General features: G+C 35.4%; 1 protein-coding gene across 2 annotated transcripts; it reads left to right on the top strand.

Moving 5' to 3' along the window:
• The first annotated feature begins 558 nt into the window (after positions 1-558).
• PRPL11 (plastid ribosomal protein l11) lies at positions 559-9,622 on the top strand. 2 transcript variants are annotated; one of them, XM_011630731.3, is made up of 5 exons: positions 559-848; positions 1,179-1,351; positions 1,599-1,662; positions 8,802-8,957; positions 9,177-9,622. In XM_011630731.3, exons 1-5 carry the CDS (start codon positions 644-646, stop codon positions 9,413-9,415), a joined length of 837 nt encoding a protein of 278 aa, XP_011629033.2. In that variant the 5' UTR covers positions 559-643; the 3' UTR covers positions 9,416-9,622. The 2 variants fall into 2 exon arrangements, with proteins under 2 accessions (XP_011629033.2, XP_011629034.1); XM_011630732.3 differs by lacking the exon at positions 9,177-9,622 and having other exon boundaries at positions 8,802-9,146.
• Positions 9,623-23,999: the final 14,377 nt, after the last annotated feature.

Below are 23,999 nucleotides of genomic sequence, written 5' to 3'. Positions count from 1 at the left end.
CTAGTAGTATATTGTATGGTTCGACTTCTTGCATATTTGATAATTGATTGCTCCTTGGGCATCATTATTGAGGTTTACTCTAATTTGGATTGTGAAATAATTGTGCACCACATAGGGAGGTAACCAAACTCTCAATATTTAGGTTTATTCAATAATTTCATTAAAATAAATATTGCATTCATTGGATTTGCACAAATCCTAACAATTCAATTCTTCGAATCACCGTTCCAATCGATTTAGTTAAGGACAAAATTTAAAATGGTTATGGGTCTCTAATCCCTACTTAGAATAAATAATGATCAAAGGAGACTTATCTAACCATATCTAATAGTTGAACTATTTAACATCTCACCATATTTTTCGATCCAATTTCCAATAATCTCTCATTTCCTAATCGAATTTCAATTAATCCCTGAAATGAGGAAGCTTTTTAAGCTTATGAAATCGTACAACTTGAAAGGTTAAACATTTCAAACTTGAAGGCATGTTTGCATGCAAAAGGCGTGTTTGCATGCAAAGTTCTATGTGCATACGCACGTGAGAACAGCACATCATCCAAAAATTCACACGCATCTAATTTAAGGGCAATCCTTTACAGAGGGATTAAACGGGAGCTTCATCTTCATCTCTTTCTCTGTCTCTAATGGCTTTTCTCTCTCTATCCAATGGGCTCTCTTCTTCAAACAGGCTCTCCTCCTCGTCTCTCTTCTTCCCTTCAACCTCTAATTTACACTCAAAGAACCTTCATTTCCATCATTTCCTGAAAAAGCAACCCTCAGTCCCGCATCGCAGGGCCCTCACTGTGAAAGCCATGGCTCCTCCAAAGCCTTCAGGAAAACCCAAAAAAGGCAAAAAATTTACTGGGTTTTTAGTCTTTCGCTTCTTCTACTATTCTGTAGCTCAGAAATGAGAGAATCCATCGGCTTACATGGATTTCTCTTGTGATATTTGTTTCTCATTTTTATTCAAATTGGGACGTGAGAAAATCGAATGGAATTCGTAATTTCAATTTAATTTTAACTTTCTCAATGACTCGTTGTATTTTAGAGGTTTTAAAGTGAGAGAATTGAAGATTATGCATGAATTTTGCTTGATTTACTGTCTCTATTCATTATTAATTCTCTGAGTTGTAGTGTGAGAGAATGGCGTTCACTCTTTTACCCGTATTTTGGTTGCAGTGATTGGGATGATAAAGCTTGCCCTAGAGGCTGGGAAAGCAACTCCTGCTCCCCCAGTTGGCCCTGCTCTGGGTTCAAAGGGAGTAAATATAATGGCATTTTGCAAAGAATACAACGCTAAGACTGCTGATAAAGCTGGCTATGTCATTCCCGTGGAGATTACAGTCTACGATGTGAGCCCCCTGCACCTGTCTTTTCTCTCTCTATGCTCTCTTTCTCTCTCTAACATTTTAGCATTTTTCTTTAGTTCTTCTGCTAATAAGGGCTTAATTTTAAAACAACAGTGAATGGAAATTGTTTTCTAATCTGCTATCAGTGCTTTTTCTAAGTATTATAATTTGTTGTTCTTCCTCCCATTTCCTCCTCTTTTCTTTTTTTTCTTTCCTTTTTGATTTATATCTTCTTGCTTGTAATGAACAGGATAAAAGTTTCACATTTGTTCTGAAGACCCCTCCTGCCTCAGTTCTCCTTCTTAAAGCTGCTGGTAAGTGATTTAATAGTCCTCCACTGTTGGATACTTATGAATCAAGCTTCATCAAGTTAGTAGTGTTATAACTCGAAAGCATGGATATACGAATCGTGATGGTTGTCAAATTGAACAATGATTACAAATTATGGAATAGATGATGACATTAGTGATCTGAATTTTGTTTATACTGGGATAATCAACTGAGATTCTTTTGTAAGAAGAGCATGAATCACATCATCTATAGACATTCAGTTTCTGAAAACAATAAAACAGATGCGTGCTGTCTCTCTAAGTATCCGCTCTCTGCAAAAGCTAGTATGCTTGCAGCGCTCCCCTACTTGACACCTTTTTCTGAATCTGTGTGAACTAACTCCTTTTTTCCTCCACCCTCTGCAATTTGAACCATTGGTCATTGCATAAAAATGGAGTTTTTTTGAGATGTATAAGTGAGATCCTTGTGCATCTATCCTCCAGTTTTCCATGATGATTCTTATCTTGGTGTCCAAAACTATATGTATATACTTTTAGAGAAAACTTCCCATGATAAATGCCAAATTTCCCATCAACAACTCTTTACAAGTGGTCCCCACTAGAGTGGGCAAAGAGTGACCAATGATCCCTGCCAAAAGAGGACCTGACCTTAAGGTTTTAGATGAGTCACAATTTGTGAATCATGGGAAAACAGAAACACAAACAAGTGAGCTAACATATACCTCGCATTAAGCACTTGCAATGGGCATTTGAATGCTAACTTAGAAAATGAGAATGAAGATATAGAGCTTTAATCTAGGCTTATTGATCTATAATACAGATTCTATCTGGATTTAATGGTGAACCAAAGAACATTTAAACAGTTTTAGAATGTAGCAGGGTTCTATTAGGCTTATCCAAAACTAGTCTTTTGGAAGACCTAACCGGGCTGTTCTTTACTGACTTTGAAACCCTTTCTAAGTATTGCACCTGAGCTTGTAAATCAAAATTTTAAAACATAACAAAATTACTCAGAAATTGCAGAGATTTGGATTCTTGAAGTTGCAGGTTTTTTGTATTATGATTGTTGGGGTTAGGGATCACTCATTGCCAAACCCTAAACTCTCATTGGGATGGTCAGCCCCTTGTCTAGATAGTGGACACAAAACATGATGATCCAGGTAAGTGTGAATTCAAAAATGTGGTTTAAGGCTTGATCAACCTGGAAACAATGGTGGCTGAAACCACCACAAAATCCTTGTATCATGATTCAGAATTAGACTTCAAATCAGATTTAAAAGGGATAAGACATGATCAGAACCCAAGTGCTGCGAATTAGCATATAAAATTAAAACGAAGAAAGCAGTTCACACATCATATCAACTATCAAGCATGACAAAGTGATACTAGGAGGGGCTTAAAGAGCAGACTAAGACCAAATATTCTGGCACTGAGAAGGGAAAAGTTTGAATACTAGTCATGACAAATATCAATCAAATACATTTGGAACATGTTTCTAAACAAAATGTAAGAAAACAAGGTGACTCTGACTTGGACTCACCCTAAGTACCAGGACTTGGCAAGTTGCCGATGCATGCGAGTTTCAGTGGCACAGGTTTTGGTTGATATACAATGGCGTGTGGATCACCATGTTTTTATGATCTATTAACTTTCTAAATTCCATGGTTTCCTATATATTTTATGGTTCACAACTTTGCACACCTTATGAATTGTGACTTGTGTCTGGTTTCAAAGAAAGGCAACAAGAGAGGGCAAGGAGAGAGAAGGAAGAATTTGAATCTCGTATGACTTAAGATGGTATATTACACCACAAACAGGATGTGTATTGAATTCGGTAGTTGACTTCATAGAAAGTGCAAGATTGCCTTACCTCTGAGAAATGCTTCCTATTCGTTTCTGCTTTTCTGCACAGGTTTCAGTGCACCTACCATAGGGGAGTTGAGAGCATAGTTACCAGGATCTCCTACTTTGGTAGGCGATCCCTTCTAGGATCTCGATGATCCCTATGAGTGGAATTTGAAGAGAATAAGAGTCCATAAAGTCCCCAATGAATGTATCTCTCATTGTTCAAAAACCTGCTTGCCCGGTGCCTAGGCAGCCCCCTAGGCCATAGGCTGCCTTGCCTAGGCTAGGGTAGGCCTTACTGGACAGAAGTTCTTGGGCGGGTTAGGCAGGCACTCAACGCCCAGTCTTGGGTGGATGCCTAGGAACTTACATAAAAAAGGTGAAATGTTTTTTTGTGGGGCCATTATGGGTCATGTTGACCGGTGAAAAGGGGGTATTCTAAGCCCCCAAAGTAAAAAAACTCTTCTTATGCCCTAGAAACACCAAAATTGATCGATTTTGCAATGATTATTGGAACCAGAAAATTTTGAAAAATTTGTAGAATAATCTGAAACCATACTATTTATTATTGCAATCAATTTTAGAGTCTAAAGGACATTCTTGGAAGACTTTTGGGGTGATTTTGAGCTTGTTAGAAAACTGAAACATTTAAGAGAAACATCCAAAGCATTGTAGAATTAAAGATCTCCTTTTACTTCTCATTTGTAGAGCATCTGCTGTACAACATCATTTTTTATTGGTCATTTTGTCTCATTGGAGAGTTGGAGTCTATGAGTATGAATGTATGTATTATGGATTATAGAATATTGTGTGTGGACACTAAATCACTAATACAATATGTACTTGTTTTTATTTATTTTTTTCATTATTTTAGTTCTTTAAAGAGGCAAAATTTTCAGTGATTTGAACGTGTTTCAACATTCACATGCATATATTTGTATAAAGGAGTTACAAAGAATTCATATAAATGCGCAACACATATATGTATATATCACACCTTTGGGCTCTTGAGGTTCTGGGCGGCTGCCTAAGCGCTGGGCGCCCCAGCCACCACCCCCACCCCCCCATCCCCTGGGCGCCTAGGGGCTGCCCAACATGTTTTAAAACCTTGGTATCTCTTCACCATATATCACTACTCGTTTGTGAACTCTTACTCTATTGATAATAAAATGTCCAAGAGATTTTCAATGACAATTCTTATTTATGTTGATTCTTGGGTTTGTGAATTTGGAAAAAGTTAAAAGGACTGTTAAATGGAACTCGCTCGCAAATGATATTCAATGGATAATTGAACTTTGGGAACCTCAATACTAACATGGCCGGATGGAGATCGCATCCCGTAAGGGATCTACTCCTTTGCAGATATGGAACTCGATACCTAGAAGTCAGGGGTCTCATTCCTTATATTTTCCTAGGTATGGAACTTGTTCCCTTGGCCATGGGTTTTGCAACTTCCTTGCTCTGCACTTCCACTCCCGATCTTGGAGCTTTTATTGCTCTTGCACCAGTTAACCATGCTTCGTATCATTAATATGGCTAGATGCACCAATCATCTTCCCAAATATTGTCCCATTGAATGATTCACGGAAATGTTATAGGACTTCCCCCCTAGTAGTCCGTGAGTTTGTCTTTTTTATGACCTCATACTTCCCCGTTGCATCCTTTTGTGCCTTCAAGTATTCGTTTGTGCGCTCCACGTCTTTTTGAAGTAATGCTTCCTTGAGCTCATAAGGTGTAAGGGCCTTCAACTGAGCTCCATTGCTTCCAGCACAACTGGGAAGCTCTTTAAGCTAGCTGCATCAAAAGAAATGCATGCTCAAAACATCCACTAGACTATGTGCTGATACATCCAATCCCTGCTGTCCACCTTAAAGCAGTTCTCTATGGTAGTCTACTTCCTATCTTGAACTGACGCCTCACAATTAGTGGGAAAATTGGAATCAAGAGGCCCCTTTTGTCAAGCCCTCCTCGGCATATAGATACTCATCTTCTTCTTCTTGTCAATAAATATTCATCAACTTCACAATTTCCTTATATTTGTTCTTCTTCTTTTAGACAGCCTCCAGATGGGTTGACATCTCTCAGTTGACCTTAGGCAGAAGCTTAATGAATAGGGCTCTAGTGCCCACAAAACTTTCATGTATATTTATGCTTGCATTATAGATCTTTTACCAAAAATTTGCATCAAACCTATTTTTATCATTTTGATTGGCAATAGTGCACATTTCCAACATGGACCAACTTGTTTAGTTGAATTGGTAGACAAGATTGCCACCTATTCAACAAACAACCCCCTAAACCTGAAACATTGACAAACCACCAAATCTAGTCTTGAATATATATACTTAGAGTCTAGGATGCAACAAATCATCATCATCATCATCATCTGATCCTTATCCTAATTATTTGGGGTTGGCTACATGAATCTTGTTCCTCCATTCTTCACTATCAAGAGCCATACCTTCAGTAAGATCAAAAGTCACCACATCTTATATTGCTACTTCTATCTATGTCCTTTTGGGCTTTCCCCTTGTCCTTTTAGAGCCTTCCCCTTAAACCAAATTTCAACCCCTAATCGGTGCTGTATTAGGTCTATGTTGTACATGGTCAGCCGACCTAAGTTTACTTTCTCTCATCTTATCGCCTATTGAAGCCACATCTAAGTTCTCTCGTATGTATTCATTTTGAATTCTATCATTTCTTGCCTTGCCACTCATCTATCTCAATAATTTAATCTAGCTACGATCATGCTATGGATATTTTGCTCTTGACCATCCAACATTCTGTCCCATAAAGTATGGCTGGTCTTAAAGCCGTCTTATAGAACTTCCCCTATAGTCTCAATGGAATGCGGCAATCATATCATATGGGGGTGTTGACCTGTTGACCTACCCTTATTGGGTTTGGATTGTGATCCCACTCCTAGGTCGAGATCGCTTTTCCAGTGCCCAATTTAGGCGACCTTAAGGTCCCACATTACAGTATAATGATGTGAGAATCATAAATACAACTACTTTATACTAAGTAAAAGGGATAGTTCTTAATGGGAGCCTCTTAGGTATTTTTAGTGATTCTGACTGTTATTCAGAATCCAACTTGCTGAACAAATTCAAATGTATTAGCAGGAAAGGATTAAGGGAAATAGGGAAAAGGTTTATGCATTATGGGTTGTCCTTAAATTGCCGCTTCTATCCAACTAGAACCATTTTTTGTTTTCTCTAACATAGTTTTTATAACTGCCTAAGGTCTTGTACACTGTCAACAGAAAATTACTGCTCCTAGAGGGTTTGTGAATTGAGTTTTTTAGTGTTCATCAACTTGAGATTAAAGGAACAGGAACCTAGCCTCAAGCCTTGTATGTTGATGGGGAAATAAGGCATTTATTGTCCTAAATAGAGATATAGAGCTCTGCTTCTTCTTTTGGACGTATGTTAACTGTCTTAAGGGCTAAAGGGACTTGACTGCTTCCACTTTCATCCAGTCAGCTAGCTATTAACTAATTGATTGAATTATTTCCTTCAGTCTTGTTTTTAAGAAACTAGAGGTTCAAGATGAGAGAAACTAATGGATTCTACTCGCAATGGAGTGGGTGTGCTGACTTATTTGACTAAACAATTGGAACTGATAGAGCTTAATCTAATGTATTTCCTGGAATTTCAGCAGAGTTTCTCTTATTCAAAGGAGTTCCAAAAATTTATTTTCTTTTGGGGCTCTAGATTGCTCTTAAACTCAAGTCATGAACTTGGCCTGCTTGTGCATGTTGTTTGCAAAGTCATTAGAAGTCTGCACTTAATTTAACTTGGTTCCTACCAACAGTATTAGGGTTTCAAGGCTTCTGAAAGGGCTTAGGTCTTCTACTAGAGTTGGAGGGTTGATGTAATCAGGTAAAAGACATCTTAGAAAGTAAGCAATGGCTGAGAGTAATGTAGGGATTTGGGTCTGAGATTAATTCATTGAAAACTGCAAGTTGCAAGTGGTGCTCAACTTACATTTTCAGTGTTGCTTCAGATTTCTTCAGCGTCTATTACTGAGTTATGGGTGAAAGGTAAGGCCGAAGTTGCAGTTAAATAATAGTCTCGCCTCAAATTCTGCTGTAGTGTCCTGAAATTCCCAATTGAACCAGTCTATCTTATGTGGATCTGCAAGACAAACACTGATGATTTCATTTTCCAAAATCAAATTTCTTGTGTGACTGTCTCATGAGATAATTTACGGTGGTAAGGGTGGTTTGAGTTTGAATTTTCATTTTATGGCTAACTAGGACATTGATAGGTGCATTTTTGGTAATTTTTTTATATGGTTTCTTAGGCTTGAGATGCCTTTAAAGGTTTTTTATGACTTTTCTAGTATCTCCTAGTGATTTCATGAGCTACAGTTTCATCGATAAGCTGACTGGTTAGAATGGTGAGGTGAGATTCTATAGAGGACAAACAGGTTTCATGATTTTGGGTAACTGCTGTTTCTCATGTTAAACATTTATTTGCAGCATCCAAATGGATAAATGTCCCATACTCTTAAGACCCTTCATACAGGAATTTCAGAGTTGTGAGATTTGGTCTGCAGCCACCAAGGATGTCTCAAATTATTGCAAAATGGGTGCCTAACGGATGCATGTTAGTTGGTGTAAGACAGGGCCGGACGTAATTTTAGTTGGGCTATTGCTGAAATGTGGCTCACTTCTTTACTATGTTGAGCCTGTTAACCAAATTTGGCTCAATATATTGAGACTAGGCGTATTTCCCCACAAGGGATATTCACTTGAATATGGTTAATTTCCACCGCCTGTTCAACTGGAACTGTTCAACTGGAACTGATGATGTATACCTTCACGGTGTACCATGTACCGTACACTATTGGTGGACAGTGTACTTTTCATTGGAATTATCTCAGGCCTCTTGCATGTTCAATTATGCCTGCTGGTATATGGAAATTTTTTACCTGCAAAATTCTTTTTCATTTGTAATCATGCATACTCATGCACAGCAATGCATGCATGCTTGGTTATGGGCATGCAAAAAGGCTTGCCCTTGCAATCACTGATGTCCACGCATAGCTCAATTGCTGGACTTTTGAATCTCTCGTATGATCCATCATGTAGGTATCATGTGCTTGATACATGCGTGCTTTTGGTATGCACATCTTTCTTTGATCTTGATGCTGTGTATTTGCCTATTTGTAGGAAATTGGCCGAAACCTATTTGTGAATTGAAATTGAATGAAATTTTGGGTCTTTATGCATGCACACTTGGGGGGAAGATGTTGATTATGGTTCTTTGTTGTCCATGATTTCTGTAATGTTCAATGCTTTTGTGATTTAGGAGTGGAAAAGGGATCAAAAGACCCAAAGTTAGAGAAAGTTGGGAAAATTACGATAGATCAATTGCGGGCCATTGCAACTGAGAAGCTCCCTGACTTGAACTGCATGAGCATTGAGTCAGCAATGAGGATCGTTGCAGGCACAGCTGCAAATATGGGTATTGACATTGATCCTCCTGTTCTTGAACCCAAAAAGAAGGTTCTTTTATAATGCCCATAATTCTTACTTAGCCCATGTAATTTTTTTTATAATAACAATCAGCTTGTTTATGAGGATGAAATGATCAATTTTGTTGTAGCATTATGTAACATATGATTATTGCAATGCCATTATTGTAGTTTGTTCATGGTTTGGATCTGTTATTAACAATGACCAGGTCAAGGAGGCTCAACGTTGAAATGTGCTTGCTTAGGCATATTTGCTGCTTCACCCATTTATTTCTCCATGTTGTTGTTGTTGGCTGTTTGTATTGATTCTGTCTTTCTCAATTCTCTTCTATTGCAAAAAGGAAGAGGAATTATCATGTTTTCTATGTGCGCGAAGGAATGCAAGCCCTCGTGGAGTTCATTCTCGATTTCTCAGAAGGTTGGTATTATCCCTCAGATCTTTTTTTAAAAAAATATACTAACAAAGGACCCATTTACTCTCTACAAGATTGGGAACCCTAAACAAGTATGCGTGTTATGGTAATCTAGGTCTATTTAAGTAGGTCAATCCGAATAGTGATGTTTAATGTTTCAACATGGAACACGGTTTACAATTAGAAATAATAAAGGAGTTGTTAACCTTAAACAATGAAGTGTATTTTTATCATTTTGCAGTTATATGTTGCTAGCGTAATCAATGGTATTTTTATCTCTTGATTTGGGCCACTTAATTGAGCAAAATTATGAAAAATTGCCTACTTCTTGAGGGTTTCCAATGCTAAGAAATGCAATTTGGTCATTTTTTTGCCATGTATTTAAGGAGGTACCTAAGTAAATAAAATTTAAATTGCAACACTGGTGATCTTAAATGGGATGATTGACCACCATAATGATTTTGCAGGGTGGTATGACCATCTAATCGGTATTCTCTTACAGTTACATGTCATACCTACACAATACAATCCAAAAAAAAAACAGTTACAAAGGTTGTAACACTTATCTGATGAAAGTTGCAGCCCCTCCCTTTTTATTATCATCCTTTATAGCAATGATCGTAATTTGCTTTTTTAGTTTCGCCCAGTAGGTCCGTAGTATTTCCTCAACACGGTTCGTATTGTAGTCAAGTGAAATCACTTTATACATGCTCTCCTTGGATTCCCATATAAGCTCCAATCAAAAATTAATTTGATAAACCCCATTTCATTTACCATCCATACATTAAAGATATGATTCATTCTCATTTTCATCGTAACCACCTCTTTCATTTTGTACATTAAATCCATCATTGATAATCGCCAAAACTGCTTTCATATAGAGCCCCGTTCTGCAATTTATTTTGAACCTTGCTCATTAATTACAACATTAACGCTTTTTGGTTTAGCTCTTACCATATTTCCCATATTTCACTGCACCTTAAGCAAATTTCCACAATGTCTATCCACCAATGCCAATATCTGGTATTTCTCACTGTGTAAAGATCTGAGTGGCTTGAGTCACCATGGATAATTGAATCTCCAGTTTATTTCTTATCCAATCGCATATATGTCTTACATTAAGGATATTTCTCAAACAAATGATCTATAGTTTCTTCGTTCTCTTTATACACTTTAATTGTCAGCAGTTTTTTTAAGCACAATAACCATATAAAACATCTTAGTATCTTACCTTATATGAGGGGGCTCCACATTCCTGCAAGTCTCAGGTCACTCCATTAGCATCTTTTATTAAACAACAACATGTATGTCGAGGTTACTGTAAATTGGACTTTTGGACTGGATCTCAAATTATGTTATCCGCATTCCTTGTGTAGTAAACATTGCATATATTCCATCTCCCACCAGCACCCTCATATTTATTAGGAATAACTCCTTGTGAGCTATATTGGTTTCCCCATCAACTCACATTTTTTTTTTCTAATACTGTTTGCCACAATTGTTCTCCTTCATTAGCACAAGTCACCACCATTTCTTAAGTAATGCATTTTACATCCTTTTTAACCTTTTAACTCCCATACCACCATCTTGGACAGGGTTATATACCTTATTCCAATTTGCCAAACTGAATTTTCTAGTCTCCCCTATCTCCCCCATGGGAATTTTCACTTTTAGCTTTCTAACTTCTTTGCAATGTCATTGGGCATTTTTTAAGAGAGACATAGTAAATGGGTAAAGCCCACCCCAATCAGGTTTGTTTTCTTTAGATTAACCTTCAAAACAGTCGCAGTTTCAAAGTAGCATAAAAACCTTTATAGTATCACCGTTTCACTCTCATTAGCATCACAAAATACCAAATTATCATCTATATACTGCAAATGTTATGCCTTTCTTCCCCCATACTTGTTGCTTGGAACCCATTTAGTAAGCCTGCTGCCTGCTTTATCCACAGTCTCTAGCATTTTGAATGTCTCAGCCATCAGTGTGAATAAAATAGGAAAGTAGCCTACTCTTCGTACACCTCTCGTGGCTCTAAAAGACCATTGCGGTTGGCGATCGATCAAAACTAAAATGTGAACTGAAGATAACAACCATTTTTCCATCTTCTCCACTTAATTCCAAAGCATATTTTTGCCATTATCTTCATTAAAATACGCCAATCTAGGTTTTCATGGGGCTTTTTTAAGTCTAATTTATATATCTCACCAGCCTTATTTTCATCTCTTCTTGAACTAGTGCATTCTTGTGCGTTTACAATAGTGTTTGCAAAACCGGCCGGTTAGATCGCTATCGGCGGGGTGGTGACTCCGGTTAGGGACGGTTTTGGTGGTCTACTGGTTAGTTAGATGGTGAGCTCCGAAAATTTGGATACAAAAACCAGTCGGTTAGCCCTTGAACCGGCGGTTTTTTTGCAAAGCTGGCAGGTTTTTGCCAACCAGACCGGTTAGCCTATATAACACCCAATATAACGTAAATAACGGTAGAGTAGTAAATAATGACCGTTATTTGACACAAGCCCCGTTATTTTTAACGGAAACCGTGAATAAGCTTTTGAAGCTTTTTTTTTATTCCATTTTCCAGTGCTTTTTGTTTTTGTCGATGAATTATTGATGTTGTTCACCGGATTTTTTTTTATAAATCATCGATTATTGAATCAAAAATAAAAAAAGAAAGAGTTCTTGGCAGATTGAAACGGGGATTTTTTAAAATTAGAAATTTTCGCCTTTTTATCAAATGCAGTTTCAATACCTCATGGATTTTTATACAAATGTCGGGCCTTGATTTATTGTTGAAGCCTTAAATGTTTACATATTTCAATTTTTCCAAAACGACGAAGATTTAAGGTTTTTTGGGCTTGAAGTACTGTTGCTCGAAGAACTGCTTTTTATCCAAACAAATTGATTTTTGATCGATCAATTGATCGATTTTTATTGAATTGATCAGTGCAGTTTGATCATCAAGGCTTCATCTATCAAATAAACTAGGTATGTTGATTTATTATTGATTAAATGTTTTTAGATCGATTTATTTTTGCTGCGTTTTTTTCTGGAAATTTTAGTGAAGTGAAAAATCCGCTATTTTTTGAAGAAAAATCTCAATAGTGAATGGATCTTCATGAAATTTGGGGCATTTAAATCGTAATGGCAATATCTATCATATCCCCATTTCAATTTATTTAAAAAATGGAAGATTTGGAGTCAATTTGGACTCTAAAATTTATGTGTTCTTGATGGTTTTGGCTCGATTTTAGGGTTTATTAAAAAAAAATTGTTTTTCAATAAAAATTATGTTTTTTTAAATGTTATATATTTGTGGTGTGCTTGTTGGATTTTTTTTAATGATATATATATATATATATATTCTTTCTTTTTAATGTTATACATTTTTGGTGAGTTTGTTTGATTGTTTTTAATGTTATATAATTTTTTTTATAAAAATATGTTTTTCATATTAAAGTTGCAAGCTGCTATAATTTTTTTTTCATCTTAATTCTACATTTTAAGTTGCATGTCTACGAAAGGCACAAATTCTGTGGCAAAACAGGTTAATGTTTTTTTATCTTAATTCTACATTTTTTTGTAAGATAAATATATGTAATATGATAGTATACACTTAATCTAAAATTTTCTATTTTTTTTTTAAATGTTTTTAGGTGTTTTTGACCCTTTTTAAAAAAATAAAAAAATCTACTTGACCTGTTAGTCCGGTTAACCGCTCCGATTAGTTCGGTTCTGGTTCAAACCGCTCCCAACCTCTTGACCGGTTAACTGTTCCGGATATATTTTACTAACAGTGATTTAGAATGGTGTTAATGATATACCTATCTATTATACAAGCCAACTGTGGTCTAGAAATCACCATTTGTAGCATTTCTTTTAATCTCCTAGCGAGCATTTTTGGGTGGTCTTATATAGAACTGTAAGTAAACTGATTGGCCAAGCATCATTCAAACCTTCAATGGCTCCCTCTTTTGGAATCAAAGTCACAAAAGTAGCATTGATACCATTGTTTACAATAATTCTGATAAAATTTATCCATCATTCGTTACACATCATTCTTTGACCACCTCCCAAAACTAGTGAAAAACCTCAATCAAACTAGGGGCCCTATCCCCAAAATAGACCGTAACTTAACGTCTTCAGAAAATGTCCTTTTTAGCCGCTCACTGCTCTGGATCTTATTAAAGTCAGACTCTAGTATTTTCATGGCAGTAAAGGCCTTCCTATAAAGCTGCACTATGACATTCTCTACCCCCTCTTTATCACCATCTTAGATGTCTCCTACCTTCTTTTTAGCATTTGCAGTAGCATTAAAAAAATTTGTGTTCAAATCCCCTCCTTTAATTGTCTCCAGTTCATTTTTTCATGGTTTAAATACGTATGCAATTCATTGTTCAATTTATTCCTTATCCTTGCAATCAATATCTACAATTTTTTTCATTCTCCTCTGTTTTCCATTTCAATTTATTTTGCTTGTCATTTCTATTCCACCAATCAATGTTCCAAAAAATTCTGGGTGATGCCTAGGTGGTTATGAGGTCCTGGCTGCCTAACGCCTAGGCAAGCGACTAGATTTCTGGGCAGCCTAGGACCTAGTTTGAAGAAGCAGGGCAAGAGACAGGGGAATATGAGTATACATCATGATTAATAAAATATTAAAAATCCCATAGTTCAAAGTTTCAAACCATTGTAAATTTTTAGTAGACAGAATATTAGCACAATGTAAGATAAAATAATTTAAATTAGTAATAATGGCACAATCCATAATCCATATTCCATATTCCATAGACCATACTCCATGGTCCATAGTTTATACCATTCCATAATCCATAGTACCGTACAATGGTTCAACCATACATGCATTCACGTAAGAGTAGATCAGTAGAAAATAAGAACTATAAAATATACAGTCTAAGACTCAAGAGTCTAAAATCTTCAGTCATCATCAGAAAAAATGGGGTAAGCCTCATCATATACAATGGAGTCGAGTCAATCATCATCAAAATTATCTCCTTCGTCAACATAACGCTCGTACTTCATAGCTTCTTTTGAATCTGCCTCTTCTTTCTTTTCTTCTACCCCCATCTTATTCTATGCAGATGATCTATAGGCCCCAGGAGTGTTGGCTGCTTTACCTGGTGCCTCTTCAATCTTTTCGTACTTTTGTATTTTGCTGAACTCAAATATGGCTTAATCTCCTCTCTAGTATCCTTAGGAACATTTTTCAATGGGTTACATTCCTTTAATACTGGCAAGGTGTTTCCTGAACAAGTAAATACCCCCATTAGTATTCTTTCAACAAAAATTACACATTATATAATTTTTATCATTCAGATTAAGGTTATAACTATACTTCCAACCCGGATCACCACCTCTAAAAGAACTTGAAGAAGATATTTCCATATAACAAGGCTCTTTTTATTCTTTTTTTTATTTTGCTGAATTCAAACATTGTCTAATCTCATCCGTAATAGTTTCAAGAACCTATTTGCAGGAAGCAACATTCCCTTTAATACCGGCAATGTGTTTTTTGAATTGGTTAATATCCCTATTGGTATCTTTTTCACATAAACTACATCTTATATATACTTCCAAGCCGGATCACCACTTTTAGAAGAACTAGAAGAAAATTTCTCCAAATGTCAAGGTTCTTTTTGTTATATTTTGTGTTTTATCGAATTCATATCTTGCTTAATCTTCTCTTTGATAGCTTCAGGAATATTTTTATAAGGGGCAATATTCTCTTAATACTAGCAAGGTCTTTTTTGAACCAGTTTATTACCCTATTAATATCTTTTCGCAATAATTATATCTTATACAATTATTGCATTTGGATTTGGGTTATAACTATACTCCCAACCCAGATCACCACTTCTAGAAGAATCCGAAGAAGATATTGATATAACAAATGAAATTTTAAATATGAAGAGTTTTAACTAACTTTTTTGTTCAATCTTCATTCTTTAATGTTTGAGATGTTTTCTAACCTCAAATACATACCAAAAACACTACAATAAGCTTAAAAAATCTACAAATCAAATTCAAACCAAATGGACGATGTTTGAATCGATTTTTCATAACTCTAAAATACCCGATTGATCTCTTAGAAATGTAAAAAAATAATTATTTTCAAAATTTGCTTCCACTCTAAAAGGTAGACAAATGGGATTAGGTCGTACAATAATTTAAGGATAAAAAAGACGAAAATGCTCCTTCACGCCACTAATCTCCTTTTTTATATTTTGGAAAAATTTCGTACAGAACCCTTCTTCCTCATCTTATTTCATGGTAGACCCTCATTCCATTTTTCTTTCAAACGGCATAAAAAAATCCCTAAGGATTTCACTGTAACCCTTCATCTCTTATCTCCCTCATTTATTCACTTTTGACTATAAATAGTAGCCCCAACAAACTTTTTTATACTATTTCCACCAAAAAACGTTCCGAAAACGTTTCAAAAACTTTTTAAACTCAAAACCTTTTTTAACCCACCCCATTATATCTTTTAGCCCAAAAACTTTTTTTAAATTTTTTTTTATTATATTTTTTTGCCCTTTCAGCCCCTCAATGTCACGTTAAGGGCTCCCTATCTCTCTCTCATATTGAAATGGTATAAAAGGATTTGTTGAGGCTAATTTTTACAGTCAAAAGTGAATAAATGAGAGAGATAAGAAATGAGGGGGTACAGTAAAATCCTTAAGAATTTTTTTATGCTGCTTAAAAGAAACATAGAAAGAAAGTCTACCATGAAATAAGATGAGAAATTAGAGTTTTGTACAAAAATTTTCCTTATATTTTATATCTTATTTCATACCCTATATCTATTACATCCCTCGCACATATAATCTTCCCATTCTCTCTTCATAGTTTCTTTTACTGCCCTCTCATTAATCTAACACATTTCAAATTGGAAAATAACATTTCCCTGTTTATTTGTACCACTTTCCAAGAACAAAAGGGTATGATTTGAGGGCAGTTTTGGTGAAGCCCTTGCAAAGGGGTATGATTTGAAGGCATTTATTAAGAATCTATTGAGGCACAAAAGGATCGTGTTTTGTGGGCAATTGTTTAACCATATATATATATTTAGGAATGGATGCAAAGAGACCATCTACTATTAGTACAAGGAGAGCACAAATACTATTATTTGTCAAATTTCAAACACTCGACTGTCATCGACTACATTTGATGTTTAAAAAAAATTTATCACACTTTATGCCACACCCCAACGCATCTAATTTAGAATTTAATGGCTAGGAATAATTGTGACCGCCTTGTAACAGAGATAAATGGTATAATAATATACAATCTCTGTATATATAACACCAATTTATATAATGTCAATTAGTTCATTATTTAGAATAAATCAGAAAAAATCCTCATTCTTGATCATTGATTTTGCTTGCGGACGAATTTTTATGGCCCTAGAAGAGTATAACCCCATGTCATGGAAGTATCAAATTCTTCGGCCCTTGGATTATTTTACTCATATCATCTCTGGCTTCATGCCATCACAATAAAGGTCACGAATTTGATTTTTCCAGTGATCTTAGATCTCTGCAAATGCCTTTCGTTGTCTGAAACAAAGAGGAAACAAGATACATTTTGCATCCCTATATCTATTACATCCCTCATACATATAATCTTCCCATTCTCTCTTAATAGTTTCTTTTACTGCCCTCTCTTCATACCCTATATCTATTACATCCCTCACACATATAATCTTCCCATTCTCTCTTCATAGTTTCTTTTACTGGCCTCTCATTAATCTAACACATTTCAAATTGGAAATAACATTCCCTGTTTATTTATACCACTTTCCAAGAACAAAAGGGTACGATTTGAGGGCAGTTTTGGTGAAGCCCTTACAAAGGGGTATGATTTGAAGGCATTTATTAAGAATCTATTGAGGCACAAAAGGATCGTGTTTTGTGGGCAATTGTTTAACCATATATATATATATATATATATATATATATTTAGGAAGGATGCAAAGAGACCGTCTCTATTGGTACAAAGAGAGCACAAATACTATTATTTGTCAAATTTTAAACTCTCGAGTGTCACGGACTAGATTTGATGTTTAAAAAAAAATTATCACACTTTATGCCACACCCCAAAGCATCCAATTTGAAATCTAATGGTTAGAAATAATTGTGACCTCCTTGTAATTGAGATAAATGGTATAATAATATACAATATTTGTATATATAACACCAATTTATATAATGAAAATTAGTTCATGGTTGAGAATAAATCAGAAAAATTCCTCATTTTTTATTGTTGATTTTGCTTGGCCCTGAAAGAGCATAACTGGTGGAGAATCACTTAGATCGCACATGTCATGGAAGTATCAAATTCTTCGGGCCTTGGGATTATTTTACTCATACCATCTCTTGCTCCATGCCATCACAATAAAGGTCACGAATTTGATTTTTTCAGTGATCTTAGAGTATCTAGGCTACAACCACATCTCTCTACAAATCCCTTCGTTGTCCGAAACAAAGAGGAAACAAGATACATTTTACATGTATTGCATTTGCTTCTTCTTTTTTGCAGTTTCTAGATTGAGCACCGTTGCATGGCCTCTCTCTGAAGTTTTTATTGTCATAAATCATAGAGTGAGACTGAAAAGGCTTCCGATCAAGGGAGTATGAAAACGAGACTTAGCATATCACATCTTTCAATTTACTGTAGAATAGAAGATGAGCATCATTTGATGAATATATTATCTCTCAACTCACATAATTATTCTCTTCAAGTTTTTTAGTATGAAAATAAACTCAAAAGCAAAATTATATTCAGTTCTATCACCAAATCACACCATTCACTAAGTTTATGAATTGATGACTTTCACATTATAATACGTTTCTACAACAGAAAATCAAGATGAGCATCTCTCAATAAATTAATATTTTTTCTCAATCACATAGAATTCTTTCCTCCATCATTTTCTGTTGAAAAGTAGATTCAAAACAACAACTCAAATCATGGAGTAAATCCCAATTAATAGTTTTTAACAGAGAAATAAATAAGTGACATTCACATCACAGTAAACTAGATCAAATTCCAAAAACAAAAAAAATTTCAGGATGACCCTTCTCCAATAAATAATATTTTCTCTTAATATCTATGGAGTTTCTCTTTCAAATATTTTTTATTGAAAAATGGACTCAAAATGGTAACATAACAACTCAGTGGCGTCAAAATGTTATGTTAAGAAGGGAAATAAAATCATGACGTTCATGTCACATAAACAATATACGTTGCAGCAAACAACCTTTGAGCATCCTTGATTATAATAACTATATCTTTCAAACTACAAGGTTTCCTCCATGATTTTTTTTTTTTTAAGTAGACTCAATTTGCATAAATTATAGTAAGATATTATCCAAAAATTAAAATATTTACGTAGTGGAAAAGTCACAAAACATCGTATACAGTACTTGGATTTTAAGGGATCAGAACTGGCACACCTCAATGATGAGTTTATAACTCTTAATTCCTACATGATCTCCCACTGAAATTTTGCAATGAGGTACTACTCTTAAAAACACAATATAAATAGGTATGCCAAAGAAAAATTTCTAGTCCTCTAGTTCAAATCAATATACCAAAATAGCACCAAAAAATCTAATGTGCAGAGTGTCTCTTGGTGTTGGAAACACGTTAGTAATTCTTCCAGAGGTGTATCACTTGACCACAAAGACACACCACACTTTTTATATAATATGAGAGAGAGAGAGAGAGAGAGAGAGAGAGAGAAAGTGTATAGAGAATAGGCCCCATATAGAGTATATATAGAACAGGGGATATGATTTTACTATCATTATGAGACTCAATCTTGACCTTCGATCATGAAAACCTATGGGGTGAAGGGATCTCAACAATTCTTTCGGTAGATCAGTTATCATGATTAAAAGGAATGAGGTGGAACCTTTATCCCTCAGTTTATATAACAGTATTCCCATCATATATTATGTAGAGAAAATACTCTCTTTTTGCTAAATAAATTTCAATTTTTGATCTTTTGCTTCTATATATCTTGAGCACAAATTTTCCTGGAGAATTTAATTACATACGGATTTACATAAGTAAAGGGCAACTATTGTCTTAATAAAGTAACTGTTCAAGGCTAGAAGCTTGAAAGATATCATGCTCTTCCAGATCTTTTAAAGTGTTTGTCAATTTACTTTCATACCACGTCGATGTCATTCATCCAAATCCAAGTTGGAAATAAAAAGAGCCCAGTTTCATCAAGGTGCTTCCAAAGTATTTGTCAACTTTAGTTTCATGTTGCTCCTTCTCACCCATCTAATTCCAACAATGCAAGACAATATTTGCCCCTAATAGATATAAACTGGTTCGCAATTAAATTCTCGTAGCAAATTTATCTTGGAGATACGTAAAAACAAAAGATCGAAGATTTAGGCTTGCATCTTGGAGATACGTGAAAACAAAAGATCGAAGACTTAGGCTTGCATGTGCAAATGCAAGAGTACAGTAAGATCACTAGAATAGCCTTTCCGTAGAGAAAGAAAGTGAACAAAAATGACCTTAATGAAAACTTTGCGAGCACTAGTGTGCTCTTTGAAAGTGAGAGCTGAGTCGTAGAGAGAGAGAGTATTTATTTATTTATTTATTTGGATAATTCAATGGGTATAACGAGCTCCTACTCGTTTTTTGAAATCGTCAGTAATTTTTTAATGTTTTAGGTAAAGACTGTTTTAAAAAAGAATAAAAGCCTAGACCTTAGCAGGGACACAAATGATGCGACCCAACCCCATTTGAAAGTATTTTTCAATTTGGAAAACTCTAAATTTAAAACTAACCATCAACCAGCAATACCTATTGTAACTACTAACAACCAGCAATACTTATTGTAACTACATGTGGGAGAGTTATGGTTCTTATTTTGTTGAATTACACCTCATAAATAGCTCATTGGTTACGCCATCTCACACAGAAAAGAAATTTATCTCCCAACTTCACCACGATTCTCAAACATGGTGAATGATTCCATCAAACACTTAATGGTTTCTCACAGTACGACATCGACAAATGATTTTTAAAACGTATCAGACGAGCTTATTCTCATAGTTAAGCATCACTTATATCCTCTATCATTCAATGTGGGACTAAAACCTAGAACCTCTCTCTGCAGCAGTATGTAGTTTTTCTTTCCAAACACAATGATTTTATAGGATATTACTTTGAAAGAAATCCTATTTTTCTAAAGAAAAAATACAACAATTGTGTTGGGTTACATCAATAAACCACCTATTTACTCCCATCAAATAGGATACAAAGGATGCATAAAATATAGTAGACTTATTTCTTCTGTTCTTCTATTGTCTATGATCCATAAACATACAACAAAATAAAAGATATTGACTTTTCGAACCAATGAAGAAGATATAATTCGTATTATTATTATAAATGAATAATTAGTGAAAAACATGCCATATTTTTACGATTTTGTCGTCTATTGATCAATTCCATGGTCCCATAGACTTGTAAGCTTTACGTCCTTGGGGAGAAAGAGCAAAGAAATCAATTGAGAGAAAGAGAATTAGTTATGATATTATTTACCCTAAAAGGACTCCCCACAAGGTACGCCATTTTGTCATGAGAGGGAAACGAAAGCATGCCAAAAATGTACACAAGAAAAAAAATCGTGATATTTTTTTCTTAGATATTTTGGCAATAAAATATCATGTAACATCAAAATAGAAAATATTTTGGCAATATATTAGCAAGAGAGATGGGAAGTTTTTAAATCACCTTGCTGAAGAGAACCGCCAAAACCAATGGTCAAACCGATTGAACAGGTCAACCTCCTATTTTTTCCCGATTTTCTTTAATATCTGGTTGTTTACATTTGCTGGACTGAATAAGGGTTCGGACACTAGTCTGACTGCTTGCTTGATCCGGTTCTTATAACTATTTTGTATAGTTAAGGTGCACCTCAAAAGCCCTTCGAAATAGGCTATTTTCGAAAGAAAGACCTATGTGATCTTTTACTAGGGAATTTTTTTTTTTTTTCTTCACCGCTTTCTTTTGACAAAAGATAACTTACAGGTGGTCTTTATTACAATAAGATAGATTGCAAAATAAAATCAACATAGCAATAAAACCAAGATTTTAACAACTTGATGCCATTGAAACAACTATACACTATGCTTAAGAATAAAAGATAAAATTGCAATAAACAAAACGAAGAGTGTTGGAGATTACCTCAACGGGGTTTATTACACCCCACACCGAGTCATCACCATCCGATAGCGTGGGATCAATGATCAACCCTCAATCTCAACCGGGAAAGTAAGTTTAGGCCAAGCCACACTAATAGAACATGAACCCATTTGATCACAAACTCAAACCCTAGATGAATTCTCTCAACAACCTACTTTGAGAGAGATGGATTATCTTTTTGCTAAACCCTAAAACCCCTAACTATAAATCCATAGTTGAGAGATAAGAGAGAGAAAAACTCCATAACCTAAATCCTTGAGTTCTTGCACAATGTGGGAGAGAGATATCAAAGATGAGAGAGTGGTGCGTGCCCCCTTTGGCTTTCATGAGAGAGAGAAGCTTTTCTTAAGAGAGAAAGAGAAATTCTAAGTGGGGCGTACCCCCTTTGTGGGATATGAGAGAGACATATGAGAATCAAGTGATAGATAAGGTGTAGAGATTTTTGGGTAGAGACAACATCTTTTTATAGGCTTTGAATAAGATTAGGGTTTCCTAGGGTTTTTCATGGCTTGCATCTTTTTATGAGATTGAATATGAACTATTGATCTTGGGTGACTTGTGAGGTGAGAGATTTGAGTCATCGATTCCATAGATGGGCCATCAACATTATGGAAGGTGCATGAACTATTATCCCCCTTTCCCAAACCATTTTCCCATCAATAGAAATTAAATAAATTAAATCTAATCAAAATATTATGCATACTATAAAATAGCATAAGTCTACTCAAATCTTTTCACAAAATCTTTCAAAGATATATCAAGTCAATATCTTCCAACCATATGGCCACATGTCATATCACCAAAAAATAGGAAAGAGAATAAAAGTGGGACGTGCCACCCAAGGGAGGTACTCATGAGCACTTATCTTCTAGAAATATGGTGGGCCCATATGCACAATGGGCCCCAATGATATTTTTATAAATTTAAAATTAATAAAATATTTTAAAATATTATTTGAATATTTAAATCATTGTAAAATCAATATCTTTACTTTTATAAATCCAAATATTATAAATAAAATATTTAGGTGTTCATAAAAATTCAAATAATAATCCTAAAATAATTTTCATCATAAAATAAACATAATTAAATTAATTTGATGGAAAAATCATCCATATGGTTTCGGAATCAACAATAATGGGGTACTTCACCTTCAACTGTAGACTACAGACAACACTTGCTTTATCATACTGACCCACTGTTTCTCATGACCCATAGTCTAAGCAGGGGCTCATTAGCGGGTCATCAAAGTTCGCCTGATGAGCCAAGGGGTCGCAATCCCAGTATGTGGATTTCAGGTCCTCCCCTAGAGACGAGTAAAGGTCACCTAGACCTGATGCGACTACAGCTCATATGGTGCATAGGGATATCTCTGGCATATGCATACGATTCACCCTAAAAAGTGGATTTATGGCTTTTCTGAATGATCTATCGATATGCATGTCGTGTGATGACACATGGATAAGGCTTTGGCCCCTGTCTCTGTAGGCCACCATCATACACAAGGGTCACACAGTCCATCAGCTCACTCATCCGAGCATATTCTCCGATCTTATTAAAGGCTAACCCATTAGAACCCTTCTTAGTTTGTTCTTTATGCCCAGGTAACATGGGTTTTTTCCAACCGACTTGCCTAGATCGTCAAGCACAGTCTGTTATCTGCAAACATCGTTTGCTTAGTATGGTCCATGAGGGACCACACTCCCACTGAGTTCATGTTCCACTATATCATTTCATTTTACAAGCACTCATAATGCCTTTAAAGGGCACATAAACCCAACATTTTTCACTTGGCTTTTGAAGGCCTTACATTCTCTCTTTCTCACTTTCTCTCATTCTCATCTCTCTCTCCCATTTACAATATCTCTCAAGAATTTTTACTATTATATCAATATATTAATCATGGCTTTTGTCATCAATCCTCTCATAAGAGGATTTATAGAGTCAACACCTTTTTCTCTTTGTTGCTTAAATCTCATCCCAAAAGTGGACGTAGCTCATCTTTCACATCGCAATACGAATCATGGACCTATTGTCGTAGAAGACCATCACGTACCCTCATCCCATGGGGTCGCATGTTAATGGGCTCAAAATAGTTTTTCAAATAAGCTGCTCCCTTTTGTAGCCGTACGACCAGCTCCACACATTTGGGTTCCATGGGTGAACAACAGTATAGTCTGTTGTTCCATTTGGCATATCAAATACTAGCAGGTGCTCCCACTAGAATATTTAGCTTATCTCGATCTTGATCTTTCTCAATTTCACCTCATTCCTCAGGTGATAAAAACATGATTTTATATGCTTGGAGTTCTTATGGAATCGTGACTCCTTTGACATGCATATCGTCATCGTGCTGTCGCAGAAA

This window comes from Amborella trichopoda, chromosome 9 (assembly GCF_054954075.1).
Source record: "Amborella trichopoda isolate Santa Cruz 75 chromosome 9, AtrichopodaSantaCruz75HAP2 v2.0, whole genome shotgun sequence".
In the NCBI taxonomy this organism is placed as follows: Eukaryota; Viridiplantae; Streptophyta; class Magnoliopsida; order Amborellales; family Amborellaceae; genus Amborella; species Amborella trichopoda.
Note: the sequence above shows the minus strand (reverse complement) of the source record. Positions and strands in the feature narration are given on the sequence as shown.

Excerpts from the sequence above, each read along its gene's own strand:
- PRPL11 (XM_011630731.3), top strand. The coding sequence starts at position 644 with ATGGCTTTTCTCTCTCTATCCAATGGGCTCTCTTCTTCAAACAGGCTC. Across the intron at positions 1,352-1,598 it reads TGGAGATTACAGTCTACGAT|GATAAAAGTTTCACATTTGT; the intron begins GTGAGCCCCCTG and ends TGTAATGAACAG. Across the intron at positions 1,663-8,801 it reads TCTCCTTCTTAAAGCTGCTG|GAGTGGAAAAGGGATCAAAA; the intron begins GTAAGTGATTTA and ends TTTGTGATTTAG.